Genomic DNA, 25671 nt, shown 5'->3' with positions numbered 1-25671 from the left:
AATTTCCTGATTCCCTTCTGCAGTCTTTTTTTCTCTTCCAGACTTAAACAAGGTTTTTACTCTAGAGCTGTTAGCTTTATGATTTTTTTTTTCAGACGAAACTGCATTTTGGCAGACGAAATGGGCTTGGGAAAAACTATCCAGTCCATTACATTCCTCTATGAGATTTTCTTGAAGGGAATTCATGGCCCTTTCCTGGTAATCGCACCGCTTTCTACCATTCCTAACTGGGAGAGGGAGTTTCACACATGGACTGAACTGAATGTGGTTGTGTACCATGGCAGTCAAGCCAGCCGGAGGACGATACAGACATACGAGATGAACTTCAGGGATCCACAGGTGTGTAGACCTAGACAATGCCTTGAAAAAGTTTATAGCAACCACAGGCTGCTGTCATTCTAACAGGTCTGAAGTGTAGATGCAGTAGCAGGGCGTTTTCCATCTTTTCAACCTTTTTGACAAACTTTTCAAATGTATGTTGTGCATGTGACTGTTTTATTGATATAAAAATATTTTGTGTTTAAACAAAATGCCACTTTGTGTGCTGATCTTCTGCGCTAGAAAGGAGCAGCACAGCTAGTATAAACTGCTTTTCTGGAAAACCTGAAAATTCAGTGTTTTCAGGGAACACTTCAGTAGAACTTGATTTTCTAGTATGACCTTGTATTTGGTGCTGAAAAAAACTGGTACCGCGTGAAGAATGTTTGTTTCTAACTGAACTCTGTTTATGGATTTTAAGAGTGTGGCAAGGGAGAGAAAAAACTAGCCATGCACTCCCTTGAAGCTCTATGCAGGTTAGTCCTCTTACACTCTGCATTGCATTTATTTTCTCTGTAAAATGCTGTTCCCTTCAGGGCCGTGTGATAAAGGGAGCCTACAAATTCCACGCTGTCATCACCACCTTTGAAATGATACTGACTGACTGCCCAGAACTGCGGAACATTCAGTGGCGCTGTGTTGTCATTGATGAGGCCCACCGACTGAAGAACAGGAATTGCAAGCTGCTGGAAGGGCTTAAAATGATGGATATGGTTAGTATTGCTCCAGCAAATCTGAAACATGCACTGTACGATAATGTCGAAGTGGGCCTTTACATGTTTCTCTCTCATTTGATGCAGGAGCACAAAGTTCTACTCACTGGGACTCCTTTACAGAATACAGTAGAAGAACTCTTCAGTTTATTGAATTTCTTAGAACCTGAAAGATTCCCTTCAGAGTCCACATTCATGCAAGAGTTCGGTGATTTGAAAACCGAGGAACAGGTATTTGGGGATAGTACATGCTTTATGACTGTTAATTGGTAAAACTCTTAGTGGTTGCAAATGACACTTCATAAACGTGTAGCAGGCAAGCAACTGACATTCTGATCTTCATTAAATTAGTTTTATTGTACAAGAATCATATGACTATTGCAGGTTTTTCCTCATGGTTGATATGTTTAATGTCATTATTATTATTTAAATCGCATGTTGTAATGAATTTATAAGTGCAATTTGCAACCTCTATCAAAATTTGTGTTGCATTTGCCTCTAAAACTACGGGAGTGTATTTTTCTAATAAAAAAGGCAAAAAAAATAATTTTAAGAGACTTACCATTGCTACAAACCCTTGAACATTTCAGTTGTTTTGTTTTTTAGAAATAGCTTTAAATGGGTTCCAGTAGTGACTTCAAAGGTGCAGTGCAGGAGGAAGAGGAACAGATAGCCATGTGACAGGACGATAACTTTATTCAGGTGAAAGGAAGAGGAAGTAGCATTAACTGCAAAGTGAGTTAAGGTATCCATTTAGATGAAAAATAGCTATGAATTGCCTATAGCCAGTTATTTAGCAAGAGGTATTCTATAGTTTTATATCCTTGCCTTCAGTCTGATTTTTACCTTATAATCTGATGGTCAGCAACTGTAACTGAAGTCATGGTTGGTGAAGTTGGTAAAAAAAAAAATCTTTAGAAATGGGATATTCAGGTGTGATCTAACATTTTAAAGAATGTCTAACAAGAACCTCGCATCTCATAGGTGCAAAAACTCCAAGGTATCTTGAAACCAATGATGCTGAGGCGACTGAAGGAAGATGTTGAGAAGAACTTGGCACCAAAGGAAGAGACCATCATTGAGGTAGAGCTCACCAACATCCAGAAGAAGTACTACCGTGCTATTCTGGAGAAGAACTTTGCCTTCCTATCTAAGGGGGGTGGAGGCGGCGGCAATGCAAATGTACCAAACCTTTTAAACACTATGATGGAGCTTAGGAAGTGCTGCAACCACCCTTACCTTATTAATGGTAAGATACTTGTTTTTTTTTTCCTGTTGTTTGATTGTTCTAGTAGTATCAAAATAGTCATTTCTTGAGTTGAAATCTTGTCATTTGGGAAGTAGAAAATAATTTTTGAGTGACTTATACATAATGAAGTTACCTCAATATAAATGTAAGTTGTTGTAGACTTTTAGTTTTGTACCAAAAGGTGGTGGGCTGGGAATCGAGTTTTGTATCTTGCTTCTTGTAGATGTTGGTCTTAAATTCCTAGTTACATGGTGTCCATGTGGATTCCTGACTGACAGTTGTCTTTTGGTGATGTAAGAGTTGAAAAGAGGTTTTAGGCTCGTGCCTGCTGTCTGTAAAAGTGGATTTCCTTACACTTGAGCTCTAGAGAAAACTGAGTGAAGCCATGCTGCCTGTTACTTATAAAGAAATGCTGTTAAACACCACCTCACATCTTGCCGATGCAGGTGCTGAAGAGAAAATTCTGGAAGAGTTCAGGGAGACTCATCATTCCGACTATCCAGATTTTCACCTCCAGGCGATGATCCAGGCTGCTGGAAAGCTAGTGCTGATTGACAAGCTGCTGCCAAAACTAAAGGCTGGTGGCCACAGGGTGCTTGTCTTCTCCCAGATGGTCCGATGCCTGGACATTTTGGAGGACTACCTCATCCAGAGAAGGTACGACTTAGCAGCATGCAGTGTCCCACCACTTGTGCCCCCCCCTCCCCCAACATACACAGACAAGTACTCATTACAAAAAAAATCCCGTCAGCTTTAGTTGATTTTGTACTTCTGCCATTTAAAGTCTATCTATATAGAATATTAATTGTACTCCACAGATGGACTTTCTTTTGATTCTACTTCTTTGGGAGTCACGGGGCTTGTTGCATTACCTAATTAATGCCTAGAAACGTTTTATTTTAACAACCCTTGAGAAATATGAAAAAACATATAATTAAACTAATTTTCACACAGCAACTGAGAATTTGAATAAGGTAGTTCTTGACTTGATTGATTGTATATCAGCGTTGGAGCATAATTACTCAGTGTCCTACATATTACACTAGGTATGAGATCTGTTTTTCCAAGAAGCTAAATGCTGTGTTTGTTTTTGCAGATACCCCTATGAACGAATTGATGGCAGAGTAAGGGGTAACCTTCGACAGGCAGCTATAGACAGGTTCTCCAGACCCGATTCAGATAGGTTTGTGTTTCTGCTGTGCACAAGAGCAGGAGGCCTGGGCATTAACCTCACTGCGGCAGATACCTGCATTATCTTTGATTCAGATTGGAATCCGCAGAATGATTTGCAGGTGAGACTGGGGTGATTGACTTGGAATGGCTCAGCCGTCTTGTTTTGTCTTGCATATTTAACTTTTGCGTTTATTCAATTCCTCTTCACTGTTGTTCTTCTTCTCTCCTGTAGGCTCAAGCAAGATGTCACAGGATTGGTCAGAGTAAAGCTGTCAAAATCTATCGGTTGATAACCAGGAATTCCTATGAAAGGGAGATGTTTGACAAAGCTAGTTTAAAGCTAGGTCTGGATAAGGCTGTGCTGCAGTCTATGAGTGGTAGAGAGAATGCTGCTAATGGGGTAGGTACACCAAACTAGTGCACTAGTACTTGTGTCTAGAATTTACTCTTGTCATAAGAAGCTCATCTGTGGAATATTGTACATTCACTAATGTGGATTTCCATTATGGAATGAATAGTTTACCCTGTTTTTATTGATCTGAATTCTGAAGTTAGTCATCCGAAGAATGTTTTGCTACATTACATTTCCAATCCTTACTTCCAAGTAATTTTAAATCATTGGGTCTAAAAATGTTTAAGCATTTTCCATTTTGAGTGTAGTGTTTCATAGTAACAGCCAGTAACTCCCTTGTATATGATGAAATACTGCAAATGTAATAAAAGGTAAATATTCAGTAGGTTAAAAAGCTGCGAACCCTACCCAAATTTGTTGAGTGCTCTTAGGCATTCAACATTAGAAAACAGAGCTAGCTACTTGAAGAAAGTCAGTTTTATAATAAGAACTTTCTTAATATATTGAATTGTCAAAAAGAACATAATTTCAATAAAACCCGATCGAGGTAAAAATATTCAGAACTATACATGCCAAGATGAAATGCGATGAGGATCAGTTTGTTGAAAGATAACTGGGATTTTGAATACATGTAAATTAGCTGAAGGCCAAACATTTTGAACATTTTGAAGATAATGGTTTAACCATTGAACTGTTCAGTGGAGTACTGAAAAACCGCCATGGTCCGTCGTAAGAACAGTAAGAACTGCTGGTATCGGCAGTGGAAGAAAGAGTTGTAATACAAGTTCATGTCACATTCAAGGTGCAGCAGCTTTCAAAGAAAGAAATTGAAGACCTGCTTCGCAAAGGAGCTTATGGGGCACTCATGGATGAGGAGGATGAAGGCTCCAAATTCTGTGAAGAGGATATTGATCAAATATTGCAGAGACGAACACAAACCATTACCATTGAATCTGAAGGAAAAGGATCCACTTTTGCAAAGGTGCAGTTCTCTACAGAATGAAGCATGAGAGAGATCAGTATGTTGGCTAATGCCACACTGCAAGGTCCTAATTAGTCATGATGTACAGCAGATGTATCTATTATATGAGAAGGACACCTGGTAAATGTGCATTTAAGTTGGTCATTATGCAGTTTTGTATCTGGTATCATTGTTAATTTCAACTCTTCCTTAAGGCAAGCTTTGTATCATCTGGGAACAGAACTGATATATCTCTGGAAGATCCTGACTTTTGGCAAAAATGGGCTAAGAAAGCCGAACTTGATATGGATGCAATAAATGGAAGGGTGAGTGATCTGTAACATTGCTTGTGAGAGGCATGGGTACGTTCCTAAAAACGGGCATATTCTGTGTATTGTTTTATCTTGCATTGATGTAATGGCTTATTTTCAGCCAGTTTGCTTTGATTAAAACAAAAAAATTAAAACTGAAAAATGTGTTCAGTACATAAGGTAGCTCTGTTTTAAGTTGAATTTCTGTTTTGACATTATTTCTGATAGTAACATGTCTGACAGGTGTCCCTGAACCTGTCTGACGGTCATTTGGTTCTGATAACAATCTGTGTGCGTGCTTTGGTTATTTTCACTACGTGTTGCACAAGATATACTGGCTGTTTCAGTCCTAAACACCCATGTGCTTGTAAACTGTCTGAAACACAAGCTTCATGGACTTGAAACCCTTAGATCTTTAAGGTATTTCAGGTATCCGACTGCTTTTAATTAGGGCATCTTAAAAATCAGGTATTGCATCTTAACAGGACTGCAAATTTAAGCACTATTCATAATGATGTCTTTCCCAACATTTGAGAACAGAGAACATTTAAGAAGTCGGAGAAAGTTTAAGCCTTTTCTGGATACATTTATGCACATTACAACCTTTTACTGCTGTGATACCTTTGAGTCAATCTAACGTGTTGCAGTATTTTTGAAAGTAATATCCAATTAAGAATTGGTTTCATTACCACTGGGTAATGTACAGGAAGAAGCTCCTTTTAGCACTGTTCTTTTAAACAGTCGTGTTACATTTTTTGAAAGGTTTAATTCATTGTTTTTTTTTCCTTCAGAATAACCTTGTAATTGACACACCAAGAATTAGGAAGCAGACCCGTCACTACAGTTCTGTGAAAGAGGAAGAAATGATGGAGTTTTCTGAGCTGGAAAGTGACTCAGAGGAGAAGCCCAATGTGAAGCTCCGCCGACCTCAGGATAAATCCCAGGGTTACCCTCGCAGTGAGTGCTTCAGAGTGGAGAAGAACCTGCTGGTGTACGGGTGAGTTCAGGGCAGAGGCCAAAAGGGTAGACTGAATGGAGAAAAAGATGGAGAGATAAATGAGAGAGAGAAGCCATTGAAGAATTATCGATTGAGGGTTTATCTCACTCAGACACCACAAGTCTGGTTCCTCCTTTTAAAATTGTGTATAAATATTCCCAAAGAAAAAGGTGGGTCAAATGGCTTTTAGAATACAAAGATTACAGGTCTTCACAGTGAAAGCTGGAAAATCTCTTGTTGAGAAGGGGCTGTTGTATGTTCTGTGCGATGTACATGTAAGATCACATTTTTCCATATGATTGGTTATTTTGTTTGTACCCCCCCCCCCCCCCCCTTGCAATGAGCAACAAAGGGTGTGGTGCTCTTGGGTGCAGACAGTTAATCAGACTATTGACACTTCTGCAGCTCAGTCTTCATGGTTCACTGGTCACACTGAATCTGACCAGCACTCTTCTAGTTAACAGTCTGGAGCCTCAGGCCATACAGGCAATTAAATCTGTCAAGTCTCACACCATGTTCTGCCAGGCTTGTTTTGCAGGAGGAAAATTTTGTTAAAGTTCAAAATGTCTCCTTAATTATGAGCCAAGATCATTTGCAGCATCTATATTTATAATGCCGGGTCATTGACAGAGGTGTTTTTGTTCATAATTGATTTCTGTTTTAAAGATGAGAGACAGAACACAATATTTTATTAAAACTGCATGCAGTGTTCTCCATATATCCAGACAAACTCTTATCAGCTATTCAGTGTCCTAATCGGTCTGCAAATACAGTTCTTTATCAATGATGTGAACACAAGTTAAAGCAACCTGCTAAATTCCTTTCCAGGAAGCTAGTATGGTTGGTCTGGCCTTTAGAGCATTGTATCTTTTTAAACAGGCAGGGTTTCAAATGCCCAGTCCTAATGAACGCCAGTCTGTTCTGAATGAGATTTAGATGGGTAACAAATGGTTCAGCATTTTTCAGTCCCTGTTACATGGATGACAAATGTTTAAACACTTGTTACCATTCTAACGGTCTCGGTATTTCTATAAATACCCTCTCAAAAGAAGAAACTAAGGCTCGCTCCTCCCCTCCCTTCTAGCTGGGGACGATGGACCGATATCCTGTCTCATGGGCGGTTTAAGCGGCAGCTGAAGGAGCAGGACGTGGAGACCATCTGCCGCGCTGTGCTGGTTTACTGCCTCAATCACTACAAGGGAGATGAGAACATCAAGAGCTTCATTTGGGACCTGATCACCCCTACTGAAGATGGACAGACCCGAGCTTTGCAGAACCACTCAGGTAGGTAACACCTCCAGAAGCCTGAACAGGGTGCTTTTGTTTAGAAAGAGTCCTGAATGAAAGTTGTCAGGCGCTAGTTTGTGAAAATTGTTTTGGATTGAGGGATTTTAATAACTGCGGTGTACTCCTGCTTAAGTATGTTTTATCTTGAGGGGCTGGTATTCATGAACATATTTGATGTATACGCTCTGCCTACTGTGTTTCCTTCATAGGCTTGTCTTGCATTGTGAAAGAACTAGACGAGTATTATGGTGTTTAACACGTCCATAGTAGCTTTCCTGAAGCATCTTATGTGAGCAGTTTAAACACAAGCTTGTCATGTATTCATGTTTTACACTGTGGGCCAAATCAAACACCTATAAAAAACATCCAGACAGCAGCTTGCTTTTGTGGCATCCCCCATTTACCAGGCTGAATAATCTTTGAATAATATGGGATGTTCTACAGATGTTCTGCTTTAACAGAGGTAACTACAGGACTGGGTAACAAAGCAGCGGGAATTTGCCAATGTAGATAAGTCTGGTCAAGTATATGTACATAGATTAAGTTTTAATTAAGGACGTACTACATGCCCAGTCAAGTTGATTTTACATTGAGATGGATTTTAACTTATTCCGCTAAAATTCCATCGCTGGAAAAAATGATCTTTAATTGAGGCACTGTCTTTTATCAATTTCACCGCTGTTCCCACAGGGCTGTCTGCTCCAGTACCCAGGGGACGCAAAGGAAAGAAGGTTAAAACACAGGCTGCTCAGCCATTCATTCAGCAGGCAGACTGGCTGGCAAGCTGTAACCCTGACACCCTCTTCCAGGAAGACAGTTACAAGAAGCACCTGAAGCACCACTGTAACAAGTAAGTCAGGCACCTTTTAGATTCTTTTAAAAGTAGAAGCTATACTGTGTGCTTTGGATGTACAAGGCAGACATTACGCCTAGATGCTTTTCTACCATATCTTCAAGCAAGAGTCTGTTAATAGAGTAGTGTTTAATAAGCCCAAATTAAGCTCAAGTTTCATTACACACAAGCAAGCTAAAATTGAAATGCTTGCAAGAATAGATCAATCCTGTAATTATACATGTCTGCAGGTTAGGATTAAAGATGAAGCTTGAAGCTTGTTTCCTGTGCTCTTAATTTGTATTTGTGAAATTGCTGGTTATGACAGCAGAATATATCATGAATTTCCCCCACAGAGTGCTGACTGTCCACCTTCATTCTCATTTGGACCTTACCATTGTGGTTTAACGTGCTGCTTAGTGCATTCCCTTTACCTCGCACCATGTCATGGATTTCTTGATTGTATGCTTCACAACACCTAGGATTCTTCATTTTAGATTTATAATCCGTTTCATTTTAGAATGACAGCAAATGTCTGCTAAAGGTTTAGCTTTCATATAGATAAGGGCCATCCTGTATACTGTGCTTTTTCTGTTGCTTCAAGGGTGTAGCATGATTTCCAGCCAGTTTTAGGTCTTGCAAGTCAGTCAGCACTTTCCAATTCTTAAGTCAGTCTTATTCTTGTAACATTCTATGAGTTTTATGAATTTATGGGACAACAGTTATATAATCCCTGTTATTCATTGTAAAACAATTCTCAAGGTTTTATAATTGCTAATTCACAAGTACCTGATTTTTGCTTCCATTGCATGGCATTGCTTTGTTGTAGAAGCTAGTCAAGTATGATTTTTTTATTTTTTAAAAAAAAACAGCCAGGTATTGTTCTGTCATGGCAAGGCCATAAAAGCTGGGTTTGCATAGCTGTCTTTTTACAACTTCTGATGTGCTTCCAAAAATGGAATCGGGCAACAGCTGAGGAAATTTTACGAGATAATGAAGCAGAACACTTACTGCCAGCCATCTGCTCGCTTGTTTACAAACTTGCCTCAGTACTTTAGAGGTGCTGGCAGGACGTGTCCAAACTTCACAAACTGCATTAGGTGGAAATAAATGAAATGCGCCTGGGCTCCGCTCTGCTCGCTTCCTCTCTGTGCAACGCAAACCGGTTGCCAGGCAGACCTGTTGGAAGCCAGCGAAAAGCACCACACAGAGGTGATTATGTGCCACCATCTGTCATGCTTCAAGCCTACCATACAGCATGGCTAATCAGCCTTGGCAGGATGATGGATGAACTGCAACAGATGCCAAAAGCTACTGTTGGCAAACAGTCCCAAAGTTAAGAACTTTTCTCTCTCCCTCCCTAGAGTCCTGCTGCGGGTCCGCATGCTGTACTATCTCAGGCAAGAAGTTATCGGCGACCAGGCAGACAAGATTTTAGAGGGCACGGATTCAAGGTTGGTGGAAAAGCGGCTGTTCTTTCTGTGGTGCCACTGTCACCAAGATGCGCGATCATCTACAGGGGGCACAAACAAGCCGCTTTTGGTGTAAATTAGACTGTGATTTGTATGTTGACGTACATTCACAAGCTGAACATGTAACTTTGTGACAGCGTTGTTTTAGGTTATTTGTGGGGGAAAGCCAGATCAGAACATGAAAAAATGTAAGAAAAGCGTACGTCTTTTCCTAAGCTGTAATACGTTCTTTTTTGTAATGTGTTGGAAATTGGTTAATGTTGCTCACAAGACATTTCCCTAGAACCAAAAGTAAGTTTTAGAAATTCCTCGATTTAACCTTTTTATTTTTCTTGGGGTCACAGTGAAATTGATGTTTGGATTCCTCAACCATTCCATGCTGAAGTGCCTACTGACTGGTGGAATAGGGAAGCTGATAAATCTCTGCTCATTGGAGTCTTTAAACATGGTATGTCGTTTAAGTGAGGTTTATTTAAATGTAAGATGTATGACCTGTTTCTACATTTTCTATTAATTATGTTTTCAGATCGCAGACTATTTTGCAGATCTTCAATCCCGTAGAGAGACTAGTATAAAATAAAGCAGTTTTCTGTGGATTGATCATTTAGCATAGTTTCTTATTAATGGTTGAGAAGCACTTGTAATGAGACCTTGCTCTGGTTTTCAGCCTTTTGTGCACTTGCTACCTTGTCTTGCCAGCCAGTGTCAGAGTGGCTGGTGGGTTTAACCTCTGCTATTAATCTGTACAAGTGCCTCATGGGCTTTCTTCCAAGCAGTATTTCACAAAATGTCAGCACAGAGACCTTCCCATTCCCCGGAGTGGGAAGCTGCCTTGTTAACTTTGAAGGGCTGCGATGTGTAGCAGCCATGATATATACAGCAAGCCGTTCCTAATCATAATCCCAATTCACTGGAGGTCATGGAGGAACTCTCAGCGGCATGGCCCTACTGCAGGAAAGAATGATAGCTTATAAACCCTTTCATGATTACAGTTTGGCTTCAGGCTCTACAGCGGTTAGAAACAATGTGTCACAGTATAAATCCTAATTGAAATGTGATGTTCTGGTAGGAGGGAGGGGAGGAGGGGAGGGGGGGTTCACGGGGCCTGGCTGATCGTGGGCTCAGCTGAAGTGGGTCCAGTCCGACAATCATCTCCCCGCAGTGCGCTGTTGAGATCTGCCGTTTTGAATCTGTTCTACATGGGCAGTTCCAAAGCGAATTCCCATTTGGGTGTGGGTGTCTCTCTGGTGTAGGATTTTAGATTTTTTTTCGCCACCCTTTTGTGTGACAGTGCCTGTTACATTGAAATTCATGTTGAAGGTTTCTAATTCTACTGTAAACTTTTTTTTCTGAAGCATAGCAGGGGTCTTAATGTCGTTATCATATGTGATAGCTCTGTGCTGAATATGCTTTTTGTGAAGGTCAAGCAAGTTTTTTTTTTTTAAAGCTATCTTGGTGACCTTTCCAATCCTTTCTCTTCATAGGATTGTTTTAAGTCCTGTTTGTACATCTCCCGTTCTGTCGAAGTGAGCGGGCAACATTTTGCTCTCGACCATAAGTGTTTACCAGATTGCTCATAGCTGAGAACAATGTCTGTAATCAGACAGTGTCTGTAATCGTCTGGGTTAATACTTAATATTCCCTTGATTGTAAGGAGCCACGTTGAATACATGGAGGTGATTCAGACAGTCTGTTATGCTCCCCCTTCCACCCCTTGCGTTTCTTTTACCTCATGATAAGATGGCTTGTCGATATGCCAACGCATGCATTTTTTTCACAAGTATCTTTTTGATATCCCAGTTATTACATTCCCAATTATTTTTTGTTAAAAGTATGTGAAAGTAAGAAAACGCAGGCAGGTTTGCGGCGGGGAAACTCACCAGCCCAGCCAGTGTTGCTGTCTCGCAGGTTACCGAGCTGTGAGCTGCCCAGAACCAATCGAAATTGAAGACTGATGGGGGGAAATTTACCCTTTATGTCCTTCGAAGCATCCTCTGTACCGGTTTCCACAACATTTAGCCTGCACACAAGTTGGAGTGTTTGAAAAATAAGCTTCTTGGATGGTGTATTTTTCATTTATGTGTTTTTCCCCCACTACAAGGCTAATTTTCTTCCTCTTGTTCCACCTGTCAGGGTATGAGAAGTACAATTCCATGCGAGCTGACCCTAGTCTATATTTTTTGGAAAGAGTGGGGATGCCAGATGCCAAGGCTATTGCTGCAGAACAGAGAGGAGCTGACATGATGGCAGATGGTGCTGATGGGTAAGAAGGGCTACAATACACTTATTCCTCTAAGACCCGTTTTTTGGTAACTGTGCAGTCTGTAATTTTGGGTCTTAAAATCCTTCTCCTAGGGGTGATTTTGACAGAGAAGATGAGGACCCAGAGTACAAGCCAGCCAGAATGCCTTTCAAGGATGAAATGGATGTGAGTCAGCAAACAATTTAAAGTCATTGCACTTTTTGGTATCTGCAGTCCTGACAGTATTTTAATGTTCTTTTTTATGTTGAATAGGAGTTTGCAAATTCACCTTTGGATGATAAAGAGGAAGCCATGGATGTTGAAAATTCAGGTAATTTTTTTGACATGCCTGAACACACTTCCACACAAAAACCTAGGAATGTGGCATCTACATTACTCATGTATATTGTGACTTGCATTCAGTGTTTTCTGAGACAGATGGCTAAGTGTATTAACAGTTACTTATTGTTTAATCCTTGGACATGTTCCGTTGAAGTATCGTTTGAAGAAAAGAATGCACTGTTAGGAAAATTCAGGAGCTCTCATTTACTCTTACTCTCTGCATTTTTAACAAATGTAACGCGCGTTGATACTTGAATTTCAGTATCGTTGTATAATTTCTCAGATAAGGAGGCAGCATGTGGTCTTATAGAACATTACAAACTAAGGCAGATGAGTCTTCAACAGTGTTGACCCCTCGAACCTTCCATAACAGAAACAGACCTTGTAGGTAGGCGTGCATTGACTTGGAATATCATGGTAAACTCATTAGTCAGAGAAGCACATGAGTTTTTCTGGTGAGATGGAAATAGCTGATACATCACAGATAAACATTCCTTTAAGAAATATCCTTCCTGATTCCTTAGAGAACATTTAAAAGTTAACTGACCTTATTCAAGGAAATTAGAAGTTGTTAAATCCGGATGAACGCTGAAAAGATGGGAATTTACCCTTTTACCGAAAGAGATCTTTTTTTCTTTCATTAAAATAGGAAAATCGAGTGAAAATGCTGAGTATGGTAAACTGTACTGGCCCACTGCCTCAGCGCTGACGACCAGATTGCGGCGCCTGATCACAGCTTATCAGCGCAGCTACAAGAGGGAGCAGATGAGGCAGGAAGCTTTGAACAAGACGGACCGCAGGAGACGGCGGCCAAGGGAGGAAGTGAGAGCCTTGGAGGCCGAGCGCGAAGCCATTATAACAGAGAGGCGTCAAAAGTAAGAAACCTGATGAAACCTGGTCCTTCGGAGGCACTTCATGATGTTTTTCAAAAACCTAACCTATAAATCTTAGGTTGGGACTACAGGGAGCAAATAAGTTGACAAAGGAGAAATTTTTCACATTGCTCGTTATGCTGCAGAAAGTTAACAATCCAAGGGCCACATCATTCCTCATCTTAAAGGACCGTGGGAAATCTTCCCTAATAGATGTTCAGTAAATAGTCTCGCCTTGTTCTTAGGTTTTACTCTGGACTAAGTTTTCTTGATGGTAATTTCCATTACCTCTTTCACATCCCTGCTTCAGAAGTAGGCCACATTTTTACCTAAACCTTATTTTCACGTCTCATTCATGGTACTTCATAGTGGTGTTTTTTTGGCATTGAAGTCAATTTGGTTAGAAGAAGGGAATTGCTATTTATGGTACCTGTGTTGCATTATTCCTTTATTCCTGCATGTGGCTGCATCTGATAAATACATAATTTCATGTAAATTATAGGTAATGGGCTCTCTCAGGAGACTTGATTTTTTTCATTTTAAGTACTAAGCATAGTTATGGTTACCTACAAATTCAAAATGGGCTGGATTGTTGAAGATCATCCAGTTTCTTTAAGCCTTCGTCATGCAAATGTTGCAGTTTCACCACATTTTGTTTTTACCCCAGGTGGACAAGGAGAGAGGAAGCCGATTTCTACAGGGTGGTGTCGACCTTTGGCGTCATGTTCGATACAAAAAAACATCGTTTTGACTGGAACCAGTTTCGTGCCTTTGCCCGCCTGGACAAAAAGACAGATGAGAGTCTGGAGAAATACTTTTACTCGTTTGTGGCAATGTGCAGAAGGGTATGCCGCATGCCTGTGAAGTCAGACGAAGGCAAGTATCACATGTGGTGGAGCTGCAGGCTTGTTTCCTGTCTCTCTTCTCCACCTTCAGTGTCCCTGTCTAATATTATGGAGGCATTTTCTGCTGTTGTGAATTGATCTGCTCTTGAGGGGGAAACGATGAAAATGTGGAAACTGATGTTACCTTTATCATTAAATTAAAAATGATGATAGTCTTTATTTGTTGAGAAAATTGTAGATACGGATTTTGCAGATGCAAGACATTTTTCCTTACAAATAATTTGAGACTTGTACACAAACCAGTGGTCTTAGCACTTGGGCTTCTTTTAAGTTTGTCCTTATGGATTCAAATCAAGTTGAGTAAAAAAATACTTCCTGGCCTTTCCCATGTGAGAGCCATTGAAAATAGGCCATAGAAATGTAAAGAGCGCAGTGTGGGTCCGGTTCACCACCTGAAAATGGTTAATACTTAAAATAGCTGATGAATATTTTTGCAGCTTTTGTGATGTGTAAACATTGCATCATAGCAGCAATATTTTAGGAAATAAAACATGCTTACCAAACAGGACCTGTTTGCCATATTCAGAACAGTTAAACTATGGAGTGCAGAAATGACACATTATAGTTCATGCTTTAAATGGACTAATTATAAGAAAGTGGACACTGACATGCCCAAAAAGACCTAAAATGAGAGCAGATAATGAGAAGAGGCCTTTCAACTAACCGATCAGAGCATCTTGCAGTCTTATTGAAAGAAGCCAGAGTGTCTGCAGAAGCAACATGTCTGGTTAGATTATTCCATTTGCCCACAGCCTGAAATGAAGAGCATTAATCCAACATAGATTTGAACTTGCAACCTTCTAGTTGTCAGTTGTGTGCCAGTTACCAGTTCCTCTTCACTGTGTTGTATATGATGTAAAAAGAATGAGCCCTGTTTGAAAATGGGAATGAAGTGGATTTCCTGTCCTTGACCCACAGAGCCACACGATCCCACTATCATCATTGAGCCTATCACAGAGGAGCGAGCCTCCAGGACTCTGTACCGCATAGAGCTCCTCCGGAAGATCCGGGAGCAGGTTCTGACTCACCCAGACCTGGATGAGCGGCTCAAGCTGTGCCAGGCCAGCCTGGATCTGCCGGAGTGGTGGGAGTGCGGCCGGCATGACAAGGACCTGCTGGTGGGCGCCTCCAAGCACGGCGTCAGCAGGACCGACTACCACATCCTAAACGACCCGGAGCTCTCGTTCCTGGAATCCCACCGGAGGTTTGCTCAGAACAAGAGCAGCGGCCAGCTGTGCAGCACCCCCTTCCCCGGCCAGGGCACGCTGCTGGCGCTGTCAGCTGCTGCCCTCCCGGTCAAGAAGGAAGAGGAGCAGGAGCCAAACCCTCCTCCGGCGGAGGGGGCCGAGGCGCAGGAAGAGGAGCCGAAAGCCGAGGTAGACCCTTCGAAAGCGAGCGAGGAAGAGGAGGCCAAGGAGGACGTCCGGCCAAGCGCCGGGGAGGAGGTACCTGTTAAACCTGAGGAATCGGAGGGTGCCCCAACGCAGACCCAGTGTGACACCAAAGAGCCTGTGGTGCAGGAAGACGCAGAAGCACTAGCTGAGCTGGAGCCCAAGTCGCTGTCGGAAAAGGGCTCTGAAGAAGATGACGAAGATAAGATGGACGACGACGACAAGTCGGAGGAATCTTCTCACGCGGAAGGTATTTCCAGGAGCTTGATTTAAGTCATTTGTTACAAAGAGGCGAACAAATACGTTTTCATTAAATGTTCTGGTTTTATTGATCTTTTACAATAGCTGCTTTGGAACGTCTTGAAAAGCATTTGACAATTCTGTAGGTTAAGCAAGGGTAACAATTTTGTGATGAGTCACAGATGCGGTATAGTGATAGTTTGGTCAAAGTGTAAAGATTGAAGCTGTTGCTGAAATATCTTATTCTTTTCCCTTTTTTGTAAATTAATTTAAAAGGGTATTTCAATATATTCACTGTTAATGAGTTGTATCTTTTTTCTATAGATGCTTCTTTTTAAATTGGGTTTTCTACCAGTTCTGTCTCTTTGCTAGCCTGGACAAAAGTTCAGTTGAGAGAACCATCTGCGCTTTATGTGCTTTGTAGTTTTAATCCCCTGTTAGGCTGGGACCAGAGGTAATTTCATTTTCTGTCCTGTGCAGAAAACCATCTTTTACATTTCCTCCTCTTCAACTTCAAGGATCCCATAATAGTTATGAACTAAGTTATAATGATAACTCAGCTTTCTTTGAGCTGATATTGGCTGCAAACAAGTAGTTCCTGTGTAAACTGTAATTTAAAATGATACACCCATTTTTATATTCTAGAGACTGTAAAAGCACCGTCTCAAATCTGTCAAACCTAAGAATATTAAACAGGCATGTTAAAGGGGCAGGTGCTCCTAGGCATTCTCTTAGGCTGCCTGCAGCTTTTGTTAAAGATGTAAGTTTTTTTTATATGGCATCCAGGCTGCGAATTACTTCATTCATTGTGGGTTATTTACATCAACAAAAGACCTCAGCAAGTTCTTTTCTCTGAAGTGGACCCTAGTGGTGTTATCTTTTTTTTGTTGTTGTTGTTGTTGCTTTTTAGGGAGATGGGGAGGGGAGGGGGGCTCTTTTGGACATTTCCAGATGGGGAAGTTAGGAGAGGAACAAAGCCTCTCTCCCCCTCCCCCTTCCTGTTTAGATTGAAGAGTTGGGCCGCCGGGAGGGGGTGTGAGGAGATCAGGATGCCGCGTCCCATTGTTTCCGTTGAGCAGGCGTTCTTGTTTTCCACAGCTGGGGCGGCTTCTCGGGGTAAGAACTTTGACGAGGAGAGCAATGCCTCCATGAGCACCGCCCGTGATGAGACCCGCGATGGATTCTACGCTGAGGACGGGGAAACCTCAATGGCTCACATTCTGCACGAAAGATCTTTCTCTTTTTCCTTCTGGCCCAAGGTTAGTTCAGCAGCACTCAATAACTGGAGACTTGCCAGCTTTGTTAGTCTTTTCTTGATCCTAGCGGTTTGTGGAATATTAAGAGGGCATTTCTCTGGGGGTACTTGTGAAAGGCTGAAGTGGGTTTTCAGTCACAAGCTGCGCAGACTTTCCTGCATTGCTAACTAAGTTTAATTCTGTACAGCATCACACAGTAGCTTTATTAATTTGCTGTTCCTTAACAACGTGTCCTTTGAAGAGGCTACATGTGTGCAGGTACAGAGAGGGGTGCAATTTCAGAATACATATTGCATTGTAAGGCTTTTGTTTTTTTAATTCCCTTAGGAACTCTATCAACAACTAGGGCCTCCTACTTGATAATCGGATTCTAATTGCTGGAAACAAAGAGCCTATAGTACACATCTCAAACAAGGTGCTCTGTGGAGCTAATATACTAGTTTATAAGTGGGTTAATTATTAGGGAGTGTTTACACTGTGGAGAGGTGTTAATACGGAACAAATGATTAATGAAAATGTTTAGTCCGTACCTATGCTTAATGTCTCCTTCTGAACACATTTTCAGCATATACCCTATTAAAAGCCATGCTTTACCCATTTGAATAATCAAATTATGAATTGTTTAATAAGGGTCTCAAAACAAATATACCACCGGTAATGCCGTTACTTTGCTGGACAAGAGAATGTGTTTAACAAGTTTCAATTTAAAATTGATGGTGTATTAAGCTTTTGTGCTAGACACCTTTAAAAATTACTAGTATAGTATCTTGGCACTTGAACTGAAATTCAACAAAATATTTTTAGCTTTTACATTTTTAATGGGTGTTTATATTAAGTCAGTTCCTCCTTAAATGCTTAGGTTGTTGGCGAGGGTCTGGCAGCTGGAGTTTGATAATGCTGTCAAATGTTTTGGTTACTTCTGTAAATAGATGGCTTATGCTCTGCTTGCTGCTCTTCTAAATGTCAGACTACATTCATTTAAAGATTGCAGAACGGAAAATTAAATTTTTAGGTGTCCTTTAAATACAATTTATTGAATGTACAGGGACAGAGTGCTTGGGAGTAATAAAAATAAGGCCCTTTTTGAAAGTTTAACCTAGTTACAGCATGCTGCGGTGCCTGAATCGATAGGATGTTGGGTCTGATCATTAAACGCTGAGAAATGGAAAGAATCTCCTTGTTCTGTCCTTCAGCTCTTTGACGTGTTGAGAGCCTTGGGGGTAGGTCAGTTTAACCCCTGCTCTATCTTTTATGGAGGTAAGGTAAAATCTGCAAGGACAGATATCCAGTGGTAGACTTTTTTTTAACAAAGGCAAAACAGAAGTGTCCTATGGGTGTCTAGTTAGCCTGGTGTCAGGGAAGACACCTTGCCCTGCATTCTTTTGTACCAGATATCCCTCTCGTTAGCGCAGTTCCTCTTCATTTTTTTTTTCACTTCTGTGCTGTGCAGGACAGAGTGATGATCAATCGCCTGGACAACATTTGTGAAGCGGTGTTGAAGGGGAAGTGGCCTGTGAACAGGCGTCAGCTGTTTGACTTCCCTGGCCTGCTGCCTGGATACACCCCCTCCGCCCTGGACAGCCCCCTGCCGAGGAGGAGTTTTGCTGAGCTGTCTATGGTGGGCCAGGCCAATTATAGTGGCAGCGAGGACATCACCCTCTCCCCTCAGATCTCCAAGGCAAGCGACCGTCTCTGTGGCTGCTTCGCATGCCCTTTGTGAGCATGTGTCATGGAATGCTCACATCTGAATGTCTTCTGTGTTTCTGCCTGTATTCATGTCGGTTTTAAAATGTCAGACGTTCAGCCTTCAGTGTCTGCCATTTGTTTTATACATTGTAGGAAGGACAGAATGCACAATTATTTAATGTCTCACGAACAAAGCCATACTTCAGAGCAGTGTCTCTTGCAGTAATGCGCACATTTTTTTATGCAGCACCCTGGTTTAGATTGCTGTTGAGCTTGGAGTGACCTTCTATTACTGCAAAGTCTGTTGCAGCAATGGAGCCCTGGTAAAATCTTGATCATACTTGACAGTTAATGATTGGGCCAGAAACTAAAATTGAAACTTTCACAGTAGGCACTTTAATAGTGTATTAAACGGGTAAAAAGTCAAGTTTTCAATTCCGTGGCAATATTCAGTCATTACGAAACTCACCTTCAGACTGGCAATACAAGGGGGAGAACAAAACTGAGATTTCTCCCTCCGTATGAAAATAGTACACTATTCCATTTTCTGTGGGTACCCTTGGACTTGTGCTGAAAAACAGCGCAAAACCGGTTTTATCAATAAAAAGTGGTCCTCTGTTCTCACAGGAAGAGGTGCTGAGCATGACTGTTCCCCGTCAGCGGCGCCGCAGGAGGAGGAAGATTGAAATTGAGGCAGAGAGGGCTGCTAAACGGAAGAACCTCATGGAGATGGTGGCCCAGCTGAGGGAATCCCATGTGGGCTCCGACAGCCCCGACAAAGCTGTGGACTTATCGAAAGCCTTGCGAGAGGCAACCAGTTCTACCTCAAATATCTCTTCTGTTGCTTCCAAGTTTCTTTTGCCCAATGCCTCCACCCCAACAGCTGATGCCTTTAAAACTCAGATGGAGTTGCTGCAAGCTGGCCTTTCAGGAACACCCACCAGACAACTAATGAATGGCTCCTTTCTGGAAGGAGAGATTCCCATGAAGAGGAGGAGAGGCAGAAGGAAAAATGTGGAGGGGCTGGATTTGCTTTTCATGAGCAACAAGAGGGCATCGCTAAATGCTGTGCGTTCACTATCATTTTTTTTTATTCTATCCATCTGCGTCCCTAATGGCCTTGTCACACTGACACACCCGAGCTGAGCCCCCATGGTACAGCTCGGTTCACAATGGCCGTTTTGTTGAGCTGAGCTGGAGCCAAGCTGGGAGAGAGCCTCACTGGCTATCTGGTACTGGCCCGCAGCCGAGCAGTGCTGGAAGCAGGGTTTAAGCTGTCCGTCTAAGGTCCATCTAAGAATACATGAAAAAGAGCTTTTATTGCATCAGTAACCCAAAACGCATGAATATCTGAAAGGGGGATTTGTGGCAGAATATGGGGTTCATAGGAACTCATGGAAACAAAAGTTGGATAATTTTTCATTTTTATGTTACATTTAAACTTCTGTGTAATAGTGCTTTTATTTAGGAGACCCACCAAAGTATTGAACAAGAAGTGTTGATTTCATGTGGCCTCATTGACCTATTGATCCTTCGCACCCCCACACGGTTTTGGCTACAAGTACTATACACAGCACTATTGAAATAGTGAACTTTCATTGTTCCACGAGAGATGTCAGGATTCAGCATTTATGAATCTTTGTTGAATTTTCAATGAATTGCCACAGTGATCCGAATGAGACAGCTATCTAAAAAGTTGTAAATGTTTGTGTTTAGTAGTTTCAGAAAATACTGCATCACAAAAGGGAAATTTGAAAAGTACAGAACCTTAGCTGATGTCTTTTGAGCTCTCATATAGGCTCCGTCTTGTACTCTTGGTGGTACATTTCTTCACGACATCCTAAAACACTTGAAGGAAAAAGTTTCGTATAGCTTGCAATAAGTTAATATAAAACAGTAAAATGTATGCATTAAAACTAAGACCTAAACCATTGTTCATATTAGAAAAACATTTGTGGATTGCTCAGGAATAATGAATATTTACAATATCAATATATAAACTGTAATTTACAATTAACTTTTGTGAATACACTGTTTAATTTAAAGTTAGAGATACCAAATGCTTAATGTACTAAAATGCAAAAGTCACTGAGAAAACTACAATGACATATACTGCCACTTTCACACTTGTAATACAAAACCACTATTTATATACACCAACCTATGTTAAGCACTTTGTAAAAGTATTCTTAATTCTAATACCGTATATTTCTGAAATCACTGATTAATATGGAGGCATAAGCCTATTAGTACAGGGGGTGGTCCTGGCCTTCCATTGACTGCTTTGCATTTTGAGCATGGCCATGTTAAGTGTTTTCTACATCAAATGCTTTAGGATGTCCTGACTTCTCTTTTCGTATTCAGAGAGCTCCTTTTCATTTGCATTTATCAGTGTGTGGAAGAAGAAAGGAAAAAACAAAAACAAAACAGGACCTCGGGATCCATTCTCAGTCGATGCAATTTCACACCGTGCGCGGGCCCGTCCCTGGCGCGGCCTGCGTTTGAGCCGGGTGAAAAGTCCAGGTGTGCTGGGCGAGCTCAGCAGGGTTCCGGCTCGGTTCGGTAAAGGTGTGCCAGTGTCACAAGGCTTATAAAATTTCCATTTAAATGCTGATCAGCATGCGAGTTTCAGCTGTTTTTTTCACGGGCCAGTGGGAAAGGTTTCCCTTTTCAATAGAGCACATGCATATTGTGAACTGTAGCTGACACTGTAAGGAATGTGTCTATTTAAATGGGAAGGTGTTTACAAAAGCACCCTTTTAGCGCCTTTTATTTCAGTTCATTGTTTAAAAGACCTAACCGTGAATGTTTGCGGGTCTTTTTTTTTACTGCAGTAAGTTGTAAAATTTCTTTGGCTTACGGACTAAATCTTCTCAAGTTTGTCAGTGAAATTTGACACTGAAATAAGAAAAGATTGTTTAAGTATTAGTGTAGCAATGAAGACGTTCAGAAGGTACTTGTAAAGGGGACAAAGGAGGTGGGGCTGTCTTAAATTAGGTTTAGGAAGGTTTTAGGAGAAAAGAGGATTGTAAAGAAAGGATGGGTCTGAATAGGATTAGCAAAATGGGGTGACCAGGGTGATCACTAATGGAGGATTACCTCGGCACAGGTATTAATGAAGACAGTGATGTCGAAACAGAAAAGAACAGTTAATAGCAAACAGTTTTTTCAATTCGTCGTTGTTTGCCATCTGAAGGGTCTCCCGTTTGTCCCTAGGAGGATGCAGAAGTGACCAAAGCTTTTGAGGACAGAGTGCAGGTCCCACAACAACCACAGAGAAACATTCCATCCCCTGGCCAGCTGGACCCAAATGCTCGCATCCCTGTCATTAACCTGGAAGATGGGAGCAGGCTGGTGGGAGACGAAGCTCCTACAAACAAGGACTTAATTGAATGGCTTAAGCAGCACCCTGCTTACACTGTTGACATGCCAAGTTATGTACCAGTACGTATCCTTGATGCAGTTTGTCAATCTGTCAATAGATGCTATTTTCTCGCCTGTTGAATATTTCATGGTACCTAAGGGGGAAGGGGAGGAATTGCCTGTGAAGGAAGATTTCAGTATTTCAGTATTCCTGTCATGAACACTGAAGTCTTCAGACTCCTCGAAATCCATCAGCAATGTAAAAAAAAACCAAAACAACTAACCTAACATCATTTAACCTCAATCTTAATAAAATTTCATTAGTTAAACGTTGTGTAAATGATTTCACTAAAAGTTTTTTTTCTTCTCAGAAGAATGAGGACTTGCTTCTGTCGCCGTTCCAGAAACCGAAACAGAAGAGGCACCGGTGTCGCAACCCCAATAAAATCGACATCAACACCTTGACGGGAGAGGAGAGGGTGCCTGTAGTAAACAGAAGAAATGGAAAAAAGGTAATGGTGGGTCACTCTAATTTGGCCATGCTTATTTTGAGGTACACAGTCTGAAAAGACTTAACTTGAAATAAATTCTTATTTCAGGAAAAAAAACGTTTTGTAGTAGTGAGTGCTTTAATGTGTATTTGTGACTCGCTATAATTTAAAAGTATTTGGTTTCTACTAGTGAATGAAAGTCATGCTGGTATGGTGCACATATACATTGAATTGTTTGTCCGTTTTGTAGATGGGAGGAGCTATGGCCCCACCCATGAAAGATTTACCAAGGTGGCTCGAAGAAAATCCAGAATTTGCAATTGCTCCTGACTGGACCGAAATAGTAAAGCAATCGGTGGGTAATCTGTCGCAACTTCATGTAGAGATTTGTTTTTTTCCCTTCTTTTCAGTGTCAGATTGTGAGCTGCTGTCTAAATGGTACAAAATGTCGACTAAAGTGTGCTGTGCCAGCTCCCCACAGTTCACAATCTGGACATGGATAACATTTTAGCCAATGGCTTCTTTGTCTTCTCAGGGCTTCCTTCCAGAGTCCATGTATGATCGCCTTCTTACCGGACCAGTGGTGCGAGAGGAAGGGCCGGGCCGCAGAGGGAGGAGACCAAAGAGCGAGATCGCCAAGGCTGCGGCCCAGGCCGCTGCAGCTGCGGCCTCCTCTTCAGGCATCAACCCTTTACTAATGAACAGCCTGTTCGCTGGCATGGACCTCACCAGCCTGCAGAACCTTCAGAACCTGCAGAGCCTGCAGCTGGCGGGACTTATGGGTTTTCCTCCAGGTTTGGCTACCGGAGCCGGAGGTGACGCCAAGCACACGTCTGCCATGCTGCCCCTGATGCTGCCTGGCATGGCGGGGCTGCCCAACATGTTCGGCCTGGGGGGCCTCTTCAATAATAACCTGGCGGCCGCCGCGGCCGCGGCTTCCGGCAGCTCCTCTGCCGCGGGGCAGGGCGAGCCTGAGGAAGGGGCGGCGCCCAAACCAGAAGAGAACAACGACGAAGAGGGAGAGGAGAAGGAGTCGGAGAAGGCCGCCGCCGAGGCCTCCGGCGAAGGAGAGGGGTCCGCGAACGCAGCCAGTGCCGCGGCGGCTGCGGCGGCGGCGGCCGCTGCTGGCATGTCCGCAGGCCCCCTGGCTTTCAACCCCTTCCTGCTGTCCACCATGGCGCCAGGCCTCTTCTACCCCTCCATGTTCCTGTCCCCCAGCCTGGGGGGGCTCACCTTGCCGGGGTTCTCCCAGGCCACTCTGGCGGGACTGCAGAACGCCATGGCGGGCGCCAGCGGCGGGGCGGCGGGGGAGGAGAAGGAAGGCGGCAAGGAGCCCGCGGCGGACGCCAAGGCGGAGGACGGCGAGAATACCATGGAGGACAGCGACACGGACGAGAGCCAGAACAAGACCGCCGACTCCTCGGTCCTGGAGGATGAGGTGGGGCCCGCAGAGGAGCTGGATTCCCTCGACGGCGGGGAGGACGGAGAGGAGAATGAGAACGATGATTAGAAACGTCCCCACGCCCCCACCCTGCCTTTCGGTTTCAAGAAGTGTTTTAAACTTTTTGACAATTGGTTAGTCCTACTGTTTACATGCCAATTAAATATCCAAACATTTAGATTTTGGCTTTTTTTTCCCCCTCCATTTTCAAAGGCAAGACAAAATGGGGGGGAAAAGCTCTCTGTAACATAGTGTAGCAAAAACAAAAAACAAACAAAAAGAGTCATGTTACACAGATGTTATAAAGGTGTTTCTTGGTCCTTAAGTATTGTGCAGTGCATTATTTATTATCCTAGGAGAGTTAAGAAATTTCTGAACTTTATCTGAAATCTTTTAGGACTGACTTGTTTAAATAATGCTCTGCTGCTTTTTTTTGTTTTCTTTCCCTACCATTGGTATTATGTTGATGAGCAGCAATTTTTTTAAATCCAGTGGCATAAAGGTTAACGGCATTAGTATCTGCTGCTGAAAAGGATTAAATGAAGATGTATATTTAACTTTTTATTTTGTACTGTTTGTTTTGCTGTGAAGATCAGGATGAATTTCATACATATCATGCCTACAGACTGTGTTCTGAGTTTCACACACTGACAATCTGAACAGAGGTGTGAACGTCTCAGCCTGAAGAGACAGCAATAACTAAGGCAGCTGTTGAATGTTAGATTATTCTCAGAATAACACACCAGGAGGGTGACCACAAGATAAAAAACTACAGTCAATTTGTCTCGTGATATTCTTGTTAATGCACTGGTATAAACTAAGAAAAATCAGGTACATTTCTCTAATGAAAGGACTTTTGTTACTTTAGCCACAAAGCTGAACAGCATTACCTCAATTCTAACTAGCCTTGAAGTTTACAGACATGACTTTGTAAATGTTTGTTTTTGTTTTGTTTTGTTTTTTTTCTTCTTTTTGTGATGTCTTTTTTTATTTTTGGAAACTATCATGTATGATAAGATGTAAATTGCTGCCAACTGTAGTAATGATGCTTTTAATAAAAGTGACTCACGATATTCGTCTAGGAAACCAAATCAGAATGTTTGTGGTCTTTCATGTAGGTTTCTTAGAAACATGCTCGACAGTCTCATCTTGCTGAGAGAGTTTGTAAATGGCTAATACGACTTTGAACTGGTCCACAGTGGATTTTTACTGACTTGAGATTTTTTGGATTTATTTTCTATATTAGTGTTCAGTTGCTTGTAAGATTTGTATAGCTGCTTTCAGTAAAAGAGGAAAACTGCAGCAAATGCTTTTGATACTTTGGTGATGAAACATTGTACTGTTTCAAGCAGCATGTCACAAAACGGTTTTACTGGAATTCCTCCTGCCAGTTGTATTTTGTCTACATAGCTTCTTGAACCTGAAGATCTAAAACAGAATTGTTTTGGCTTATTTCAACTCTGAAATTAATTTTAGAAGTATGGTTTCAACTTTGGATTCTTGAAAACACCAGTCCTTTTCCGTGAATAAAACTTTTGTATTTACCTTATCTTGCAGCGAACAGGGTTCCTTGCATTCCTTTTGGGGGGCATTTTTTAAACGTTTGTTTTTGATTCAGAATGCAAATAAAGTTTACAAATTCTACCAGAGTTTTTAGAAATTGCTTGAATTTGCTAGTGTAAAGCTGTGAGTGACCTACCTGCCAATTGTAAAGTATAGGCCACTGGTACATGAGTGGAGGGCTCTTGTTGGTGGGTTTTTGCCTTTACCCTGTGAA

At 41.8% G+C, this 25671-nt stretch overlaps 1 protein-coding gene across 3 annotated transcripts in view; it reads left to right on the top strand.

The window, feature by feature from the left end:
* Nucleotides 1-24985, top strand: part of chd7 (chromodomain helicase DNA binding protein 7) — an 80422-nt gene extending 55437 nt beyond the window's left edge. The window contains exons 12-38 of one of the 3 annotated variants that reach the window (XM_088918633.1): nt 96-339; nt 855-1031; nt 1119-1262; nt 2016-2280; nt 2727-2937; nt 3377-3572; nt 3686-3853; nt 4608-4787; nt 4982-5092; nt 5869-6074; nt 7159-7358; nt 8052-8211; nt 9558-9647; nt 10010-10113; nt 11799-11928; nt 12021-12093; nt 12181-12238; nt 12899-13124; nt 13789-13997; nt 14945-15667; nt 16756-16916; nt 18364-18591; nt 19227-19667; nt 21816-22043; nt 22367-22474; nt 22704-22808; nt 22989-24985. In XM_088918633.1, the coding sequence (XP_088774759.1) occupies nt 96-339; nt 855-1031; nt 1119-1262; nt 2016-2280; nt 2727-2937; nt 3377-3572; nt 3686-3853; nt 4608-4787; nt 4982-5092; nt 5869-6074; nt 7159-7358; nt 8052-8211; nt 9558-9647; nt 10010-10113; nt 11799-11928; nt 12021-12093; nt 12181-12238; nt 12899-13124; nt 13789-13997; nt 14945-15667; nt 16756-16916; nt 18364-18591; nt 19227-19667; nt 21816-22043; nt 22367-22474; nt 22704-22808; nt 22989-23963 (6121 nt within the window). In that variant the 3' untranslated portion in view covers nt 23964-24985. Of the gene's footprint in view, nt 1-95; nt 340-854; nt 1032-1118; nt 1263-2015; nt 2281-2726; nt 2938-3376; nt 3573-3685; nt 3854-4607; nt 4788-4981; nt 5093-5868; nt 6075-7158; nt 7359-8051; nt 8212-9557; nt 9648-10009; nt 10114-11798; nt 11929-12020; nt 12094-12180; nt 12239-12898; nt 13125-13788; nt 13998-14944; nt 15668-16755; nt 16917-18363; nt 18592-19226; nt 19668-21815; nt 22044-22333; nt 22475-22703; nt 22809-22988 lie in introns of all 3 variants that reach the window. The other 2 variants (XM_088918632.1, XM_088918631.1) reach the window with 2 other exon arrangements.
* The last annotated feature ends 686 nt before the right edge of the window (nt 24986-25671 follow it).

Source organism: Atractosteus spatula, chromosome 6, assembly GCF_055471065.1.
Source record: "Atractosteus spatula isolate fAtrSpa1 chromosome 6, fAtrSpa1.hap1, whole genome shotgun sequence".
NCBI classification, from domain to species: Eukaryota; Metazoa; Chordata; class Actinopteri; order Semionotiformes; family Lepisosteidae; genus Atractosteus; species Atractosteus spatula.
The sequence above is the reverse complement of the archived record's forward strand: the minus strand, read 5'-3'. Positions and strand labels throughout refer to the sequence as shown.